This window comes from Mus pahari, chromosome 2 (genome assembly GCF_900095145.1).
Source record: "Mus pahari chromosome 2, PAHARI_EIJ_v1.1, whole genome shotgun sequence".
NCBI lineage: Eukaryota > Metazoa > Chordata > Mammalia > Rodentia > Muridae > Mus > Mus pahari.
The window spans coordinates 79,960,734-79,978,895 of record NC_034591.1 but is presented as its reverse complement, the minus strand read 5'-3'; the positions used below and the strand labels follow the sequence as shown (position 1 = coordinate 79,978,895).

The 18,162-nt window shown below is 36.6% G+C and overlaps 1 protein-coding gene across 1 annotated transcript in view; it reads right to left on the bottom strand.

Moving 5' to 3' along the window:
• Positions 1-18,162, bottom strand: part of Ccser1 (coiled-coil serine rich protein 1) — a 1,089,958-nt gene that overhangs the window by 707,617 nt on the left and 364,179 nt on the right. The window contains exon 6 of the mRNA XM_021190473.2: positions 12,787-12,994. Within this exon, the coding sequence (XP_021046132.1) occupies positions 12,787-12,994 (208 nt within the window). The remainder of the gene's footprint in view (positions 1-12,786; positions 12,995-18,162) is intronic.

Here is an 18,162-nt window from a genome sequence, read left to right as displayed (position 1 = left end):
GGGGGGGGGGGGGGGGGGCCCTTCGGGGGTCTTTCATTATCTAACTTGTAAAACCATTTTACTGAGCATGACAATTAGAAATAGAAATTTCAGTGTAGTTAAATATGTTGTTAAAAATCAACCAACCACCACCACCACCAACAACCTCCCTACACACACACGAAAGCATTGACTTCAACTGTAGTAAAGATTACTACAATGTAGTGAAGACTACATTCAAATTAGTATCACTGAATGTGTGCAGTCTTCACATTCTTAAGGAGGATTAACTGGTAGACTTAAATGAACTTACATGATTAGAAAAGTTGACCACATTTTTATAATTGGTTACTAATGCAACTATTGAAGTAGTTAATGTTCATGATGCTCACCCCTCATTTCCACGGTATGTCTCATATTATATTTGCAAATTCTTCAAGCAACCTGACTCTATAGTCATTAATATGATAAATGATAAAAGAGACACTTAAACTTTTAGTCAAACTGTAGTAGCTTTAAGTTACAGCATAAAATTTACATTCATATATCTATGATTCTGTATTTTACCAGTCTAATAAACGTCTTCACTGTCTCTCGTGAGGCTATGCCAGTGCCTGGCAAACACAGAAGTGGATGCTCACAGTTAGCTATTAGATGAAAAACAGGGCCTCCAATAGAGGAGCTAGAGAAAGTACCCAAGGAGCTGAAGGGGTCTGCAGCTTTAAAGGTGGGACTACAATACAAACTAACCAGTACCCCTAGAGCTCCTGTCTCTAGCTGCATATGTAGTAGAAGATGGCCTAGTCAGCCACCTTTGGGAAGAGAGGCCCCTTGGTCTTGCAAATTTTATATGCCCCAGTAAAGGGGAACGCCAGGGCCAAGAAGTGGGAGTGGGTGTGTAGGGGAGCAGGGTGGGGGGAGAGGGTATAGGGGAGTTTTGGCATAGCATTTGAAATGTAAATGAAGAAAATACCTAATGAAAATTGGAAAAAGTAAATAAACAAATAAATAAATAAGAAAATGTTATCAGTGAAGCTGGAATGGAGTCAGGGAAATGTTTCTGTGCTTTCCTTAAGCTATCACAGAATACTTGACAAATGTGTAATTGTTCACATAGAAAAATAATCAGAATTATATTTTCTTCTATCTGTTTTCTATATTAAGATTTATAACTCCAAAAAAGACAGATGCTTTTTATAAGCAGACACCCCCTATTCATAACCTGCAAGTCATCAATGAACCTAAAAGAGATCATTAAATGAAAGCTTGTCAGATAAAGAATGTGACACATTGGTCACACAAATAAACCCTTACACTATTAGTTTCTAACATGTTATTCTAAAAATGAGTAGGCAATTAAGCATTAATCATGTTTTTAAAAGAATGGACAGCATTGCCCTAACTTAGTATATATGACAAAGTCATAGCTCATTTTCAGATTTGCCAAGGGGAAAATGAATATTCTATAAATAACATGTGGACAGGTGACATCATCAACTTCATGGGGATAATTCACATGAGTCTGTCTTATGTGTAAATAATTCAGCGAGTTCTGATATGTCACAGGGATGGGACTATTTACTGACTATTCAGAAAGATGAGGTGTGGCAGAACATCAGTCTTATTCTGACAAAAGCTGTGTTGTGTTAAGATTTTGAGTTGTGCCCCATGGAACTGTTCAACAAAGCAATTATGATTTTCAAAGTCTAAAGCATCTGTCAGCCACTGTTTCAGACTATATCTGGGATCACCAAGAGACTTGTGGGTGTGGCTTTCACCTGATGGATTGAATCCCAAATAGGAATAGGCAATTCAAACAGTTTTACTGAGTTATGTCCAAGGAAAATACTTTCCAATTTACATGTATAGACTAAAGACATTGTACAATGGAAAGAAGCATTTAGTTACCTGTCTCCAAAACATGAAAGACAGAAAATATCTTCCTTTCAACCAGAACCACTGATTCCCAGTAACTTTCCAAAGTAAAAATACTCAATGGGAGAGGGCAGGCACCAATATATATTCTCTAGGCCTTTTAGAGAGTACAGTTATTCCTTTAGTCATACATTTGTCAAGCTGCAAGATGGATAATAATACTGAAGACTTCAATAGAATGTGTACTGTTCAAAAAATAAGCTCCCAATATGTCACCATGGGGAAAAAAAAATGGGAAACCAGGCAGCATCACTCAGCATGCTATTAGCATTGTAAATAAGCAGATTAGGGCTAAATGCTTGCCAAGACTATTATAATGCAGTTTCTGCCTCTTACTATTCTAAGAGCTGAATGGTTCTAGAACTGAAAAAGAAAATGATCGGAAAAAAGAGAAAAGGCCAAAGAGAAAGAAAGCTGAGTCCACCTGAAGTGGCATGTCAATTAATAGAAAAAAGCCTGTGCTGCTGGACTGGTATCCAGTAAAGTCATGGCCTAATAGATATACAAATAAAAGAACAAGACTAAAAAACTAACTGACTAAATACATTGGTAATTCAGAGTAAGCTCAGATATAAGGAATGTAAAAAGGGACCATGATACACATGTGCATGTGCATGTGCATGTGTATGTGTATGTGCATGTGCATGTGTGGGGGTGGGGTAGGGTCTAGAGAAGAGAATAGTAGGACACAGGTATTGTGAAAAAAATAGTAAAAGGAGGTTGGGGGGACAAAATCGCACTTGAGGAGGGAAGAGGTATGAGTGAGGAAGAGGGGATATAACCCTAAGGATGCTTGAAAAGTCCATAATGAATCATATCATTTTATGTTTATTTAATTTTATTAAAATTATATTATGATTACATATTTTTCATTAATGTATTTATTCAGTTTACAAACTAATGTCAGCCCCCTTTTCTTTGCAGCCCCTCCCTCACACAGCTTCTCTCCCATTCTCCCTTCCCCTTCTCTTCTGAGAAGGAAGAGGGGGTGATACACACACACACACACATACATATGTATATATATATATATATATATATATATATATATATATATGTATACATATATATATATATATATATATATATATATATTGATTTAAGAGGGAAAATTTAACTTTTAATTATAAAGTATTTATATATATTTTGTCCAATATGCAAAGTATTTATATATATATATATATATATATATATATATATATAGCTGGTTTAACTATTCTCTTTCTTTTTTATTAGATATTTTCTTTATTTACATTTCAAATGTTATGGGTTCCCCTACGAAAACCCCCTGTCCCACCCCCGTACACTGGCTCAACAACCCACCCACTTCCTGGTCATGGCATTCCCCTACACTGAGGCATTGAGACTTCATAGGACCAAGGACCTCTCCTCCCATTGATGTTTGACAAGGCCATCTCTGCTACATATGCAGCTGGAGCCATGGGTCTCTCCATGTGTACTCTTTGGTTGGTGATTTAGTCCCTGGGAGCTCTGGCGTGTTTTTAAAATGAATTTATTACACTTGTGGTAGCAAAGAGCCCTCCAAAGACACAGAGTATCTAACAAAATGCCTTGTGCCAGGCAAGAGGAATCTCCTTTCAAGTTGTTGGTCAAGGGATCCAAGAGACCCATCAAAGTAATATATATTATTGCTATGGCCCTCAGTTGCTTAACAGAAATTGAAAACAAGACCATATTGCTGAAGACATCAAGCACTGAAGACTCAAGATTTAGAACAGTTAGACCTAACCTATAAAGCATGTGCTTCAGGATTAACTATTAAAGTAATAAGAGGTGCTACTTAAGTTTTCATGGAAGATAACCAATTAATAACTGATTCTAATTGTAATGCCTATGCATCACAATGATCAGAATTACATGATATGCTGAGAGATAGAGTGATACCAATATCCTAGAGATAACTATAGTGGTTTGAATGAGAATGGCCCCAATATGATCGAATTAAATGATTTCTTTTATAACAGTTGCTATGGTCATGGTGTCTCTTCATAGCAATAAACAGTTACTAAGACATTATTTGGTACCAAACATGGGGTATGACTTTAATAGACTTATTGCTTATAGCAAAATATAGACACTGTGTCTTTGGATTAGAAAAGCAGTTGAACTCATTAGCAGGGCTTAATGGACCATAGCACGAGGAACATGGAAGACTGTGCTGAGGTTTGAATTGTGGGGTCTAGATTGAGAGGTTTTAAGGGGAACAATATTGCTAAGTAGCCTAGAGACTTCTTGTGATATTTTAGCAAAGAATGTGGCTGCTTTATGAACTTGTCCAAAAACAATCTGCATTAGGCTAAATTAAAGAGTTTAGATTAATGACACAAGTAGAGGAAATTTCAAGACAGCATAGTACTGAGTGTCATATGGTTATTAGTGGTCATTCTTACACAGATCTATAGTGAACAGGAGCAAGGTAAGCAAGGAAAATTACAAAATTTGCATTTTGTGGAAAAAAGGGATACTGAAAAAAAAGCACAATAGAGCTAAGACCTTTGTTTCAAGGGGATTAAAAGTGAATCCTTACACATGGAGATAATTGTAGATTCACCACTTATCAAAGAAAGATGATTATTTGGGAGATGCAGATCTTTACAGATAGATATAACTTTAAAATTCAGAGAACAACTGACCTAGTAGAAACAAGTAAAACGTATCTCCTATACATAAGCCTTAGGGAGTATTATACAAGAGGGTGTGAAAAATTTGTAAGTGTTAGCATACTAAGAACTAGGCTTACAGATCATGTCTTCTATGTATGAAAGGGAAGCTACACCAATAAAATCACAACATTATGGTTGACCAAATGAGACTGGAAAAACAACATTACCAATTAGCATGTCAACATGGGCAGGAGAAATCCCATAAAGATCCACCCTAGATGACGAGCTATTGGCAATTAATGGCTGCCAAGTGTTGAGGTTTGGTCTTTTGCTATATATTGTAATGTCAAATACTGTTCCCCAAGGCCTGGTTGCCCTAGGGATGAGAGAATCTGCACATACACCAAATGATGATATGTTACCTTGCTCCCTAATTTAAAACTATTGGTTAAATAAAGATACTAACAGCCTATAGCAGGGTTAAATAGAGGTAGATAGAGTTTTAGTTCCTCGGCTTAGGGTTGAAGGAAAATGATGAGGGAGAGAAGATATCTCAATGGGAGGGGAGGCCCTTGGTCCTGTGAAGGCTTGGTGTCCCAGTGTAAGGGGATGCTAGGACAGTGAGGCAGGAATGGGTGGGAGAACTCCCTCTTAGAAGCATGGTGTGTGTGTGTGTGGGGGGGGGAATCAGATAGGGGGTTGAGGAAGGAAGACTAGGAAGGGGGATAACATTTGAAATGTTAACAAGTAAAATAAGAAATAAAAAAAGAAAAGAAAAGAAAAAAGAAAAAAAGAGAGAAGATGCTATGGGGTAGGTGGGTCATGAAAAAATGTCCATGAAGGCTGGCCAATTGTAGTTAATAGCTACCCAGGCAAAGCATGTCAAATTATAACTCAGGGTTATTGATAGGGAAGTAGATTTTAATAGCTTAGAGGGTAGATATCTTCCTAGCTCTAATGCTGATTAAGGCTGATTATAAATATAAAAGTTGCATGTCTTTTATCTGGGAACTGAATGATCAAAGGCAAGGTAGAGTCCCCTGATTGAGATTAAATAGTTAATAAAATCACCAAGAAAAGAAGAATCAGTCTTCTCCAGAGAAGAGCTCCGTAAGAGGTTGAATACCAAGTGGTTAGTCGTGCTCATATATAAAGATAAGCAACACTAACTAAATAGGTTACATTTATAAGGTTTTGTGTGTAACAGTAATAAATAAGTAATAAGAGGATATGAATTTGAGATGAAGTGGAGATGTGGGAAGAGTTGGAGAAAGGAAATGAAGTAAAGAGAGCACTCATATATAAAATTGTCAAAAACTAAAAGTATAACAGAACGCTACTCAGCTCTAAGTATATGTTCCTGATAAGGGATAACTCAGATCAGAATCAATAACACAGAGGAAAGAATTCAAGCTATGGAGAATTATTCAAAAGCTTTGAATACTAATCAAGAAAGTACTTACCTATATATTAGTTCATTGGGGGGAAAAGTGCCTGTTTGTTGTGCTTAAAGATTGATAACAATTGTTTATAGTTCATGTACTGGATAGCTTTGTGTCAACTTGACACAGCTGGAGTTATCACAAAGAAAGGAGCTTCAGTTGGGGAAGTGCCTCTATGAGATCCAGCTGTAAGGCATTTTCTCAATTAGTGATCAAGCTGGGAGGGCCCCTTGTGGGTGGTGCCATCTCTGGGCTGGCAGTCTTGGGTTCTATAAGAGAGTGGACTGAGCAAGCCAGAGGAGGCAAGCCAGTAAAGAACATCCCTCCATGGCTTCTGCATCAGCTCCTGCTTTCTGACCTGCTTGAGTTCCAGTCCTGCATCCTTGGGTGATCAACAGCAGTATGGAAATGTAAGCTGAATAAACCCTCTTCTCCCCAACTTCCTTCTTGGTCATGATGTTTGTCCAGGAATAGAAACCCTGACTAAGACAGTTCATATTATGTAATTCTCTTCTTTGTATGATTATATACAATGATATAGAATGGAATGAAGACTGGAGTGTATTTGCATACAAAAGATATGCTTTGTTGGAGCCTGAGAGGTTGACTGAGGTAGTGAGCTTTGGCAACAATTCTCTGGCCCAATGGTAAGCAACTGGCCAGTCACTGGTTCTCAGGTACATTCCTAATGACTAGGAGGACAATCCTCAGCCTCAGTGAAGCCTTCCTATGTTCATCCATGGCAGGCATCTTGATATAACATTTAATCTTTATCTATGACCAATAGGGAGCTACTTTTTAACAGAAATGTTGTGAGATAACAAGTATTTATTATTTTAAGCAATTTTAAATTGAGCCTATTCAGTTTCAGTTTCTTATGTCCCTTAATATTTTTTGAAGATTTTTATTTCTTATTCATATTGTATTATTCATGAGTTTTTTAAAATAAATTTTTTATTTCTAATAATATTGGTTATTTTTAATATTCTGCTGTTCCTAAAAGTCTTACCATTCTTACATTAGTACAAACTATAGCAATTGGTCCTCCTCTCTAGGTTTTCCTGAGCTAGTTGTGCTGTGTGTGTGTGTGTGTGTGTGTGTGTGTGTGTATACATGTGGGCACACGTGTATTTCTCTTTGAGTTTTCATTTCAATCATTAGTAATTCTCTTTCTTTAAAATGTCAATGAAACCATTGGGCTTTGCAAACTGCCTATTAGTCCAAACAATATTTTACTTTTTTCTTTTCAATTATTTCTTCCTAACTCTCTAGATTTGTCTTGACTTTTTTTTTCTTTTGGCTTTTTAAGGAAGAAACATTGTTATCAGTTAGTATACTTTCTTCCTGTTAATATAAACCTATAAAATAATAGTAACTTCTCTAGTACTCATAGTATGAACTCCATAACTTTTCAACGTGTATTACAATAGAATTATATGAATTACAATGACTCTGGGCAATAAGAAAGTACATATGTAAATGACCTATCTCCTCAAAAGTTCCTGCCTGGCACCGCAGGGGAAGGACTTGTTTTGCATTTGGCAAAAACAGCAAAATTTACATAGGCATATTACACGGACATTCTACTATTCTAATATTTTATACATACAGAACTGTCACAGTACCTCTTATTTACTTAAAGACTTTTTAGTGAAGGTAAAACAAAACAAAAGCCAAAGCATGGAAAAAAATGTAATTATGTTATTTTTAAAGATAGGCCTGAAAAGAAGTCTAAGTACTACACTGCTGTTCACACTGACTATTAAGCTGCTGTTTGTTTTCTGTTACACAGTGAAGTAGCAAGAGGAGCCTCGGGCTCAGTCAAGCCTTTGCTTTATGACTGGTCACCAAGGTTTTTCTCTTACAATTATTACTATAATTATTCATCCCTGGAGTTCCTTATCTATAGACTCTCTTTTGTTTTTTAGAGGCGCTGAGAAGCTCACACTGCAAGTATGAACCTTGAAAGTATTGTTTTAGAATAATAAAACTAAAGATTGGGCTAGAAAACAAAAGACAAAAGTATATGGCAAATCATTGGGAAACAGACCACAGCTTGAATATTTTTATCAACTTGGTAGTTTCATAAATTATATTCATTTTTAATTGTAAATAGTTTCTTGATGTTTTTGACTTAGTAGGTGTTTTGCCAGAATATATTCCTCTTGTTTGGTTTACATTTACATGGTTTTGTTTGAATGTTGCCTGGTTCAAGAAATACTTTGAGTTACAATCACACTGCCTAGTTGCCAAACTGAGATTTAGAAAGCATGGGACTGCAGACAAGAAGTCAGAGTCTCAGCTGGGTGGTTTTACTGTCAGTCATTTTTACTGTCAGTCATTTTTACTGTCAGTCATTTAATTATGTTTGCTGTTGGTGGTGGTTGGTTTTCTTTTGTTTTGTTTTCCTTTTAACTTTGGGAACTGACTTGAAAGTAAGTTACTTGATGTGGCTACACTGAAAAAAAATATATATGTCAAAGGGATCCAAGGACTTCCCAAGTTCTTCAGGGTTGGAATATGAGGGTAGGGTTCAAATAGAAGGGAGAAGATAGCATCACTAAAGAGCCCAGCCAATGCTTGGTTCCTTACATATCATTGTCTCAGTTCAACCTTCTCCACAAGAACTTCTGACAAGTTGTAAATCTTTATCCACAGTACCAGGTCATCCTCTAGTGGACCACAAAGACTCTGTCTTTCCTTCTCCCAACAGTTAGTTCTTAGGGAATCTCATTCTAGTTGGGCACAGTGTGTCACACTAAATCCAGTAAGAACCTTGTCCTCAGATTGTCAGGAAAGACTGAAAAGTCTCATAGCCCTCTGGAGAAGTTTCATTGTAGGGACATGTTCTTGTCTTCCTATTTTGGCTGACATCAGCTTCTTTCTACGTCCATTTGTTGAAAAAGAAAAACGAGAAAATAGATTTTTTTTCTTTTATTGTGTAGAAAGTCTGACGTTTGATTTTGGAGCAGCTTCCCTTAATAAGACAATTAAAATTGCCAAAGTGACAATGTAAAGCAGAAAATGGAGATTAATTTTTGCAGCTACATTGCAAAGACAGACAAAGAGATTCAGGCACCCCACGTCCATCTTCAACCATCTGTCATCCTACTAGACATCTGTTTCTCATTGGTATCTTAAGTTTCCTCCTAGTAGACTTCATGGTCAATTTTCATACAGTATAAACAAACAAAACTATATCAGAGATTATAAGGACTGAGCAGAAAAGATGATAATAACATTAAACCAATCTGCCTTTGAATTATATGCTTTCATAGAATATTGAAGCTACAGGCAAAATGGCTTAAAGAAAATTTTAATTGGTTATAGTTAATGATTTTATAGCCAGTCTTGAAAATAAGAGACAAAATAGAAGTTTCAAATACCTAAACTTCCTAAGCATTTTTAATAGAATAGATTATATTACATGTTAGGAAATTCTGAGCACCTTTTAAGAGCAAGGGAACTATTAAAAAGTCCAGACATAGGAATGTGATCCATTCATTTTCTCTATGTTCACTTAATATCAGGGTTCAAAGCTTAGATGTCAACAGAACACCACTATGAAGATGGTAGGTTTACCAAGCTGACAAAGTAATAAAAGTATTATAAAAGACGTTAAAGAATTCTTCTCCTTAGTGATGTGCAGTTTCATAATGATGTATATTTATTCTTTTCTTCACAGTGTAAAACACTGGTTTTAAAACAAATACCATCTATATTTGGAAGGTAGGAGAGTTCACGGGGGAAAAAAACTTTAAGTTCCCTTCCACTAAGCCTTTTCTTATAGGCTTTTCTTTTAATCTTCAGGATTAGAATTTAGGATATAATTTTTAGAATAGTAGTTAATGAATCCCAATGCATCTTTTGCACAGGAAGATATGAAAAGCTTTGGAAGATTAGGTGTTTAGTCTTCAGTCTTTAGCATGGATAAGAGAAATGATCAAGCTAAACTCTATAATGGTTACTATGTACCCAGTCTTATTGAACTCTATTTGGCAGGGAAGAGTATAGGATACTCATCCTTTCTGCATTTCAATTGTCACTCACATCTCCCAGCTTTGCTCCATGAACAATAATTTAATGGTTGATGGGAAGTTGAGTGGTATGTATTTTTCTTTCATTTATATATTTTAGTAGTAAATACATCACAGTTTAAATAGACACTAGGACAAGATGGCAAGCTCAACTCATTCATGACTCTCATGACTCTCAGTGTATCATCATTGAAGAGGAGGAATTAGCAATTGCAGAATCAATCATGTAAAATCCTAAGATGTATATGTTGATAACCTATAGGGAAAATGCTCAATGTGTAACAAAGGAGTGACTGATCACCTACTCATTTTCTTTTCTGACTTCCATAAGAAAACTGGACTGTATGTAGGAAGCCTACAACTCTGAAGGCCAAGTATGACTACTGTGAGAAGCTGGGGCAGGAAAACTGAGTAAAAGGAGATACAGGCTGAATTCCCAGTGTTCAGGAGGAGTCCTCCGGTCGGGGGAGGAGGCAGCTGTGTTTAACTTAATAGTATTCAGAGAATATCCTAATCTAGTGCCTCTGTTCTAGTACCCATGGAACAGTCTGTTGGAGAGCATTCAGCATCTGCAGACTGTGACTCAGCATTGAGGTTTTTGAAGTTGAATCTAGCCTAGAGCCACAGCCACTGCTCACAGGGGTAGCTGCTCCCACCAGGAGGTCAATCTGCAGCAACAGAGAGTTGTAGCTAATTTCAGTGCTGGACTTTAAGAATTGCATTCAATTGAAATTCCAAGTTATAGTCTAGCATAACTAATAGTATTCACAAAGCAGATTAGGTCTCTATTTATATGGCTAAAAGGAGTAAGAATCAATAATTGGTAAAGTATATAAGATGATCAACATTTGACAAAACAATTTTAAAATTATGAGTTTGCTAACAGGATTTAGTATGAAATTGATATTTTCAGTGTAATTTGTAAATAAAGCATTTCAAAATAAATAATATATTGGGTAAAACATGTTAGTAAGAATTACATTATAGGCATGGAGAGAGTGTTCAGCAACTGTTTTTTGCTTTCTGAGGAACTGGGTTTCAGGAGATATGGTGCCCTCTTCTGGCCACTGGTGGCTCTATGTACACTTGTGGCACACATACATACATGTACATAAAAAAATAGTAACAATAATAACAGCAACATAAAATTAAACATTTTAAAGTATTACAATTAAACACCAAAAATGGTGTTCGTATATACTCAAATGGCACAGGAAATATTAGCTCCTTACACAAGGTTATTTGGAAGATCATATATTTCAAATACTGTGGGAATTTATCATGAAAGTACTCCATAAAATATTTAAAACCTAGTACAAAAGTCGAACTTCTAATTAAAACAGAATTTATTAATCTGAAATATATTCAAATTTTGGGATAAAATGGAAATTGCACTTAAAAATAAAATCCCTGCCTTAGAGAAGAAGTGAATAATATTTCTTAAAAGTATCTATGAGAATGTCCATTCTGATGCTGGGTGTGGTGGCACATGCCTTTAATCCCAGCACTCGGGAGGCAGAGGCAGGCAGATTTCTGAGTTCGAGGCCAGTCGAGAATGTCCATTCTGAGCACTGCAGCCTGTGTTGATCACATGGCCCCACTTACGCAGTGTTCTGAGAGAAGCTGGCACAAACATGGAATTACTGCTTACAATGCTGCACCTGTAAGGATCTGTTCTCTTTCATTTTACTTAATGAGGAACCCAGACAGAAGGATGAAACATTCTCTGTGAATTCAAAGTAGTAAATACAAAGTCCACAGTGCCAATCACAAGTATTTAGAATCATAAACTTCAGTATGCCAGAAAGCTATGCAACACATCTCTTGCCATTTCCCCTCTTTATCTTTTCACAGGCATTGATTTCTTACTAAAAATCCTGACCAACAAGAGGTAGAAAGTGGAGGAGTTAAATGTTATAAACTTTGAGATTAGTAGCTTTTAATTTATCATATTTTATTGTTTTTGTTGTTCATCGAGGGGCATACTGCTGGATCATAAAGAGGCTGGGGAGTTTCTAACTTAACCATTCAGGCACAGAAAAACAACAAAACAAAACAAAACAAAAAAACCCAACATATTAACAACCCAGAGATTGTTTTAGTCGCTCATGAAGGGGTTGCTAGTAAACATTTAAATATATTTGCCCTGCAAAAATGTATTGAAAGCTTCAATATACAGTGTTTTCCAGTTTTTTAGATATAGATATCCCGATATAATTGATTAATGTAAATGAAAAAGATGTAGAGACGCTGATATACGATAACATAAAACCAGTAGGTGTGAAAAGGATCCCAAGAGGCTAACAGGGGGCAAATGTATTCACAAGACATTTCATTAACACCTGCAAACTTGGGTATACTGGGATGATTATGATCAGAGAAAAACCAATTTTAAAAACCTGCCTCTATGCTATCATATAGGTAAGTCCTCAGTAAAATCAAGGTGATGAAAACTCAGATTTCTCAACCCATTGACAGTGATATAAATGGATTAATTCATAGCTGATGCTCATTTCTCCTAGATTGACAGATTAGGGAAGGTTGTTTGTCGTTTCATAGAACCTGGGGATCTATGGATGAAATTTCTTAGTAGCTATTTATCCAGCAGAACTGGAAGCTATTCATTTGGTATATGAGGAGAGCTGAGGCTCAGGAGGACACCTGAACTATCCTCAATGTCCCAAGTTAGTTAGTGGCTGAGCGAGGGTATGAGCAGGTCTGCAGACCTGTTGCAGACTAGGTCGAGGGTTAACTGCACAGAAGCCCTACCTCTTGCAGCACTCTCTTCATCTTCAGTAGCAGCGTCTTCACTGCCGTGCACTCCTGGAGCATCAGTCTGAATGGCAGAGAATCTATGCCTCCATTTTCCTCCACACCCTGCAGGGGCCAATCTGCAGAGGGACTGTTGGGCATGCGGTTGACATGGGAACACCGGGCCTCTTGATCAGTGTCTTTTGTTATTCTCAGGGAAAGGTTCCTAAGAAGAAACAAAATATAAATTATTACAATTTGGTGTGCACAAAACGTCAACTGCTCTGATGTCAATCAATATTAATATGACACTAAAGACTTCATATGAACCTTGTCATTTTCTCAAATTAGTCTTTAAAATTCTCAGACCCTCAGCAGAAATTATGAATTATGTAATTAGTGGTAAAATTCAATGATAATTACAATTTTATAGCATATTTCCCCAATCAGTATTTCATTTACACATGATAATTATTTAAACCACTTATAAACTTTGAGACAATAAATAACACTAGAAGACAAATGCCATCTCTGAAGTTTCTGATGATATGCTTACATTACGTTAAATGAAAATATTCAGAGACAGAACTATAAGAAATTAGTTTAATAGCTATTGGTTTAAATTACTAAAGCAGCAGATAACACTTTTATTCAGAAAAAGAACATACAAAGGATTTTAAGTTAGAACAGTGGCATCAGCAGAAAGCGCATACGTCCATAGTGGCGAGGGAAGGAGGAAACCGGGGCCATGTCTGAAAGCTACCTGTTTAGTGTGAGGCCCATTTGACCTTAAGGCAACTGACAAAAGGAATGTTCAAGAAAAGTCCCCTCCCCTACACAACACATGTTTTGTAAAATCAGATGCAAGTTTCCGAAGGTTTCTCTTCCTTTCTCTACCAGAGACAGGTACTGAATCCATAGTACAATTCTTGATTCCTCAGTTGTGAGGCGGAGAGAGGATTCTAACAGGCCAGGCTAACTCAGCCTTGTCTTCGTTTATTTTTTCATTTATCTCCAGACCATAGCCTTCTATCCTAAAACTGCAGTCATTTTCTTCCTCTTGGTAATTCTCTATAATTTACCCTTCATTAGTTAAGATGCTCAACAATTTCAATGCTTACTGCCCTTTTATTTACTCCTCTCTGGGTGCTTCCTGTACATAAAAGATTCACCTGTTACTATCATGCTTCTGTAATTAAACCATCTTCCTTTAGTCTAGTTCACAGGGCCCCACATGTAGAACCTGGAAGGTAGAAGGAAATGTTTCAAACAGAGACTACATGAAGAACTGTATTTTCTAAACTGTCAAAAGGTATTTTAATGGGAGTGGATGACTGACTAGTAGCAAAATGCACACTCCTTTCCAGATTCCAAGGGATGTGAGAGTTATGAACATATCAGATATGCTTCCATGGATGTGCACTGCATGGCTCTCTTGACATATCTTATTCTTAGCTCTAATTCTAAAGCTATTTATTCCTCCTCAGCTTCCTCAGACATACATGGAAGATATAGTTATGTCTATTTCTTACTTATTCAAATTTGAATAAATTGACACACATGAACTGATAGCATGGTAGGAGAACAGTAGTCAACTCTCAAAGCATGCTATCCTTATTTATATATAGTTCAATTATCTTCTCACTTGAAATTATATTTGTAATTTATAATTATAAATATAAGTAAAAATGCAAAACAAAATCATATAATCCAGATTTTAAAATATTTTATTCTAAAAAAAATCTGCTTTTCTGTGAAATAATTAAGAAAATATTATTTTTTGGCATATTTGCCTAAATATAGTAGCAAGCAACAAGGCATTGCTTTGTACAGGCCCAACATAGGTGGGATAGATTAATGAACTAGTATCCTAGAGTATAACATAAACTGTTCAAGAATTATCTAAGGAAACTAGGAAAGCAGACAGCATTTGAAATGTAAATGAAGAAAATATCTAATAAAAATTTTTAAAAGAAAAGAAATCTAATGATTACTCCATTCATCATCTGTGTTTTCTTCTGATGTACAGTGTCTATGTTGTTTTGAGGAAATTCTACTTTGAATTGAATTGTTTCTCTATCTCTCTTTGTGTGTGTGTGTGTGTGTCTAAGAGGGAGAGAGAGAGAGAGAGAGAGAGAGAGAGAGAGAGAGAGAGAGAGAGGTAAGAACTTAGTACCTCATCTTTAGATAAAAATGTGCACACAGCTGGTTATTTTATCACAACCTGAAGTGGAAAAACAGAAAGTAAACTAAGCATCTTGGCATAATATGAAAGTTTCTCATGGTGCAACAACTGACTGATTCTCCACATCTTTAACTCTTGATCCAATCACACTGCCATCACTTTGACCCTGTGAAGTGCCAAACTCTATCCTGCCTTAGAGCCTGTACTTATGTGTTGTCTGCACAAAAATTGTCCCTTTCCCAGCTTCAGGTTTCACTTCAGGAAAACCTTTGTACCCAGCAGGTACATCACCCCATGAAGTACGCAGATTGCCCTTTCTGATAGTAAGCTTGTACTCACAGTAGTTATCAAATGTGCAGGTAAGTTACATTTTGGAGAGAGCACTCTGAGCACACTGAACTGTGCTGAAGTGCACATTTCATATTCATAATGCAAACAAGTGCTCCACAAGGTACCGCGACAGTTACATTTTAAAATATCACCAGGCAAAAGGGAAAAGACAGGCGAATTCCCAGGTGCCTAAAGGGAAATCAAAGCAACACTGTTTATGCAAACTGCCATTTGCAGTGGCTTCCATTCCAAATTTGAGAGTAGGCACATATGGTGTGAATGATAAGCTACTCAGCAAAAAATTGAACGTTACTGCTTTGCCTCAAAAAAAAAAAATATAGTGCCTATCTTTGCTTTCTATCATTAGGGTCTTTTCCACAACTTAATATTTCATGATCACTTCTCTCAGGTTCTCTACCTTTGATATGACCTATGATTAAAGATCATTGCATTTCTCAACATCTGAAATCAAGAAAAATAGAAATGTTTATAATAAGATGGAGAAAAGAATGGCCAGAAATCGTATTTAAAGGAATTGTCTTACATATGTACATCTGTTCATGAATACATGCGTTTTCACTGTGATTAATCATCTTGTTGCAGCTGTGCTGTGTATTCAGTTTTTCTCTAATTGGCTTAACAATAGAGGCAAGTGTCCTTCACAGGAAACTAAAACAAACAACACCAAAGGCATCTCCTATGCATGGACATAAATTTAGCTCTCTCATTTTTTTTGTTTTTTGTTTTGGATATTATAAGAGCAATGTGTCAGAAAAAAATCAAAATTCATGGTTTTCCTCTATTTAATAGATATGGGTCAATTTTGTAAACCTGTAAAGTTTAATTTTCAAGTCATCTGTGGAATTAATCAGACAGTGCAAATTATCAGATGTACTGTCCCATTTTTCTATTTATTTTCCAGATTGTGCACTTTTCCCCTGTGAAAATTGGGACAGTTTTCTATACAGTTGTCTAATAATGTATGGAAAATGATTACCCAGAAAATGGTAGGAACATAGAGAGATGGCTCAGTGGTAAAGAACATGTACTAGTTTGCTGTGATAAACATTGATTAAAGTAACATGTGGGAGGAAAGGGCTTATTTGGCTTATATATCCTGGTCTACATCCCATCATAGAAGAGAATCAACACAAGGCAGGAAACAGGCAGAAAAGGAATCAGAAATCATGGAGATACAGGGCTTATTGACTGGCTTTCTATGGATTGTTGCAGGGATCTGGAAATCCCACCTATTATTTCTGCCCAGCAATTGTCCCAAGGCATCTTTAGTGATGGATCAAAAACCAACTGGGGAACAGGACCTTAGCATCAGCACTGTCCCTACAGTTGAACATTCCTTTCAGTCTCTGTTCCATCTTTGGCCCTGTATTTATTTTAGTCAGGACAAAAACTATTTGAAAGTTCTGTAGATGGGTTGGTGTCTTTATACCTCCACTGGTAGGTGGGTTGGTGTCTTTATACCTCCACTGGAGATCCTGCATGGCTACAGGAGATGGCCTCTTCAGGTTCTATAGTCCCACTGTTAGACATCTTATCCAAGGTCACCAGCATTGACTTCTGGGAGACTCCCCATTTTCAGGTCTCTGGGACTTCTGGAAATTTCTCCCAAGCCCTCACCCCTAGCAGCTGAAGATTTCCACTCATTCTCCTGGCCCTCTGGGCCCCTCTCCTTTATCCTTCCAAACTTGATCCTGACCCTACCATTCTACTCCCCTTACCCTCTCCTGCCCAGTTCTCATCCTCCCTTTGCTCTCTATGACTATTTTACTTCCCCTTCTAAATGAGACACAATCATCCTTGCTTCAGGCTTCCTTCTTGTTTACCTTCTTTGGGTCTATGGAGTGTACCATGAGGGTCCTATACTTTATGGCTAATATCCACTTCACTGAGTGCATAATATGCATGTCCTTTGAGGTATGCATTAGTTCACTCAGGATGATATTGTCTAGTTCCATCCATTTGCCTACAAAATTTATGATGTACTTGTTTTTAATAGCTGAATAGTATTCCATTTCTGAATCCATTCTTATTTTGTTGTTGTTAATAGTTTATTTTTTTTCTTTTTCTTTTTTTTCCTTTTCCTTTTTCTTTTTATCTGAATCCATTCTTTAGTTCAGAGACATGTGGGTTATTTCCAGTTCCTGGCTATTATGAATAAAGGTGATATAAACATAGTGGAACAAGTGTCCTAGTGGTATGGTAGGGCACCTTTTTGGTATATGCTCAGGAGCAGAATAGCTGGGTCTTCAGGAAGAATTATTTCCAATTTTCTGAGAAACTACCAGGTTGAGCCGTTGTACCAGTTTCTACTCCTACCAAGTGTTCTCTCGAGCGCTTGCTGTCACTTGAGTTTTTGATCTTAGCCATTTGGATGGTTGAAAGATGGAATCTCAAGGTTGTTTGGTTTGCATTTCCCTGATGGCTAATCACTTTGAACAATTTTTAAGTGTTTTCAGGCCATTGGAGATTCCTCTATTGAGAATTCTCTGCTTAGCTCTAATCCATTTTTAAATGTATTGTTGGAATCTAACTTCTTGAGTCCTTTATATATTTTGAATATCAGCCCTTGTATCAGACATAGGGTTAGTGAAGATCTTTTGCCAATTTGTAAGCTGCCATTTTGTCTAATGACAGGGTACTATGCTTTATAGAAGATTTCCAGTTTCATGAATCCCATTTATCAATTGCTGATTTTCGAGCCTGAGCCATTGGTGTTCTGTTCAGGAAATTGTCTCCTGTAGCAATATGTTAAGGCTATTTCTCACTTTCTCCTCTATGAGATTTAGTACATCCACTTTTTTTACTATTATTAATTATTTTATTTATTTATACCCCAAATATTTCTCCCTTCCCAGTCT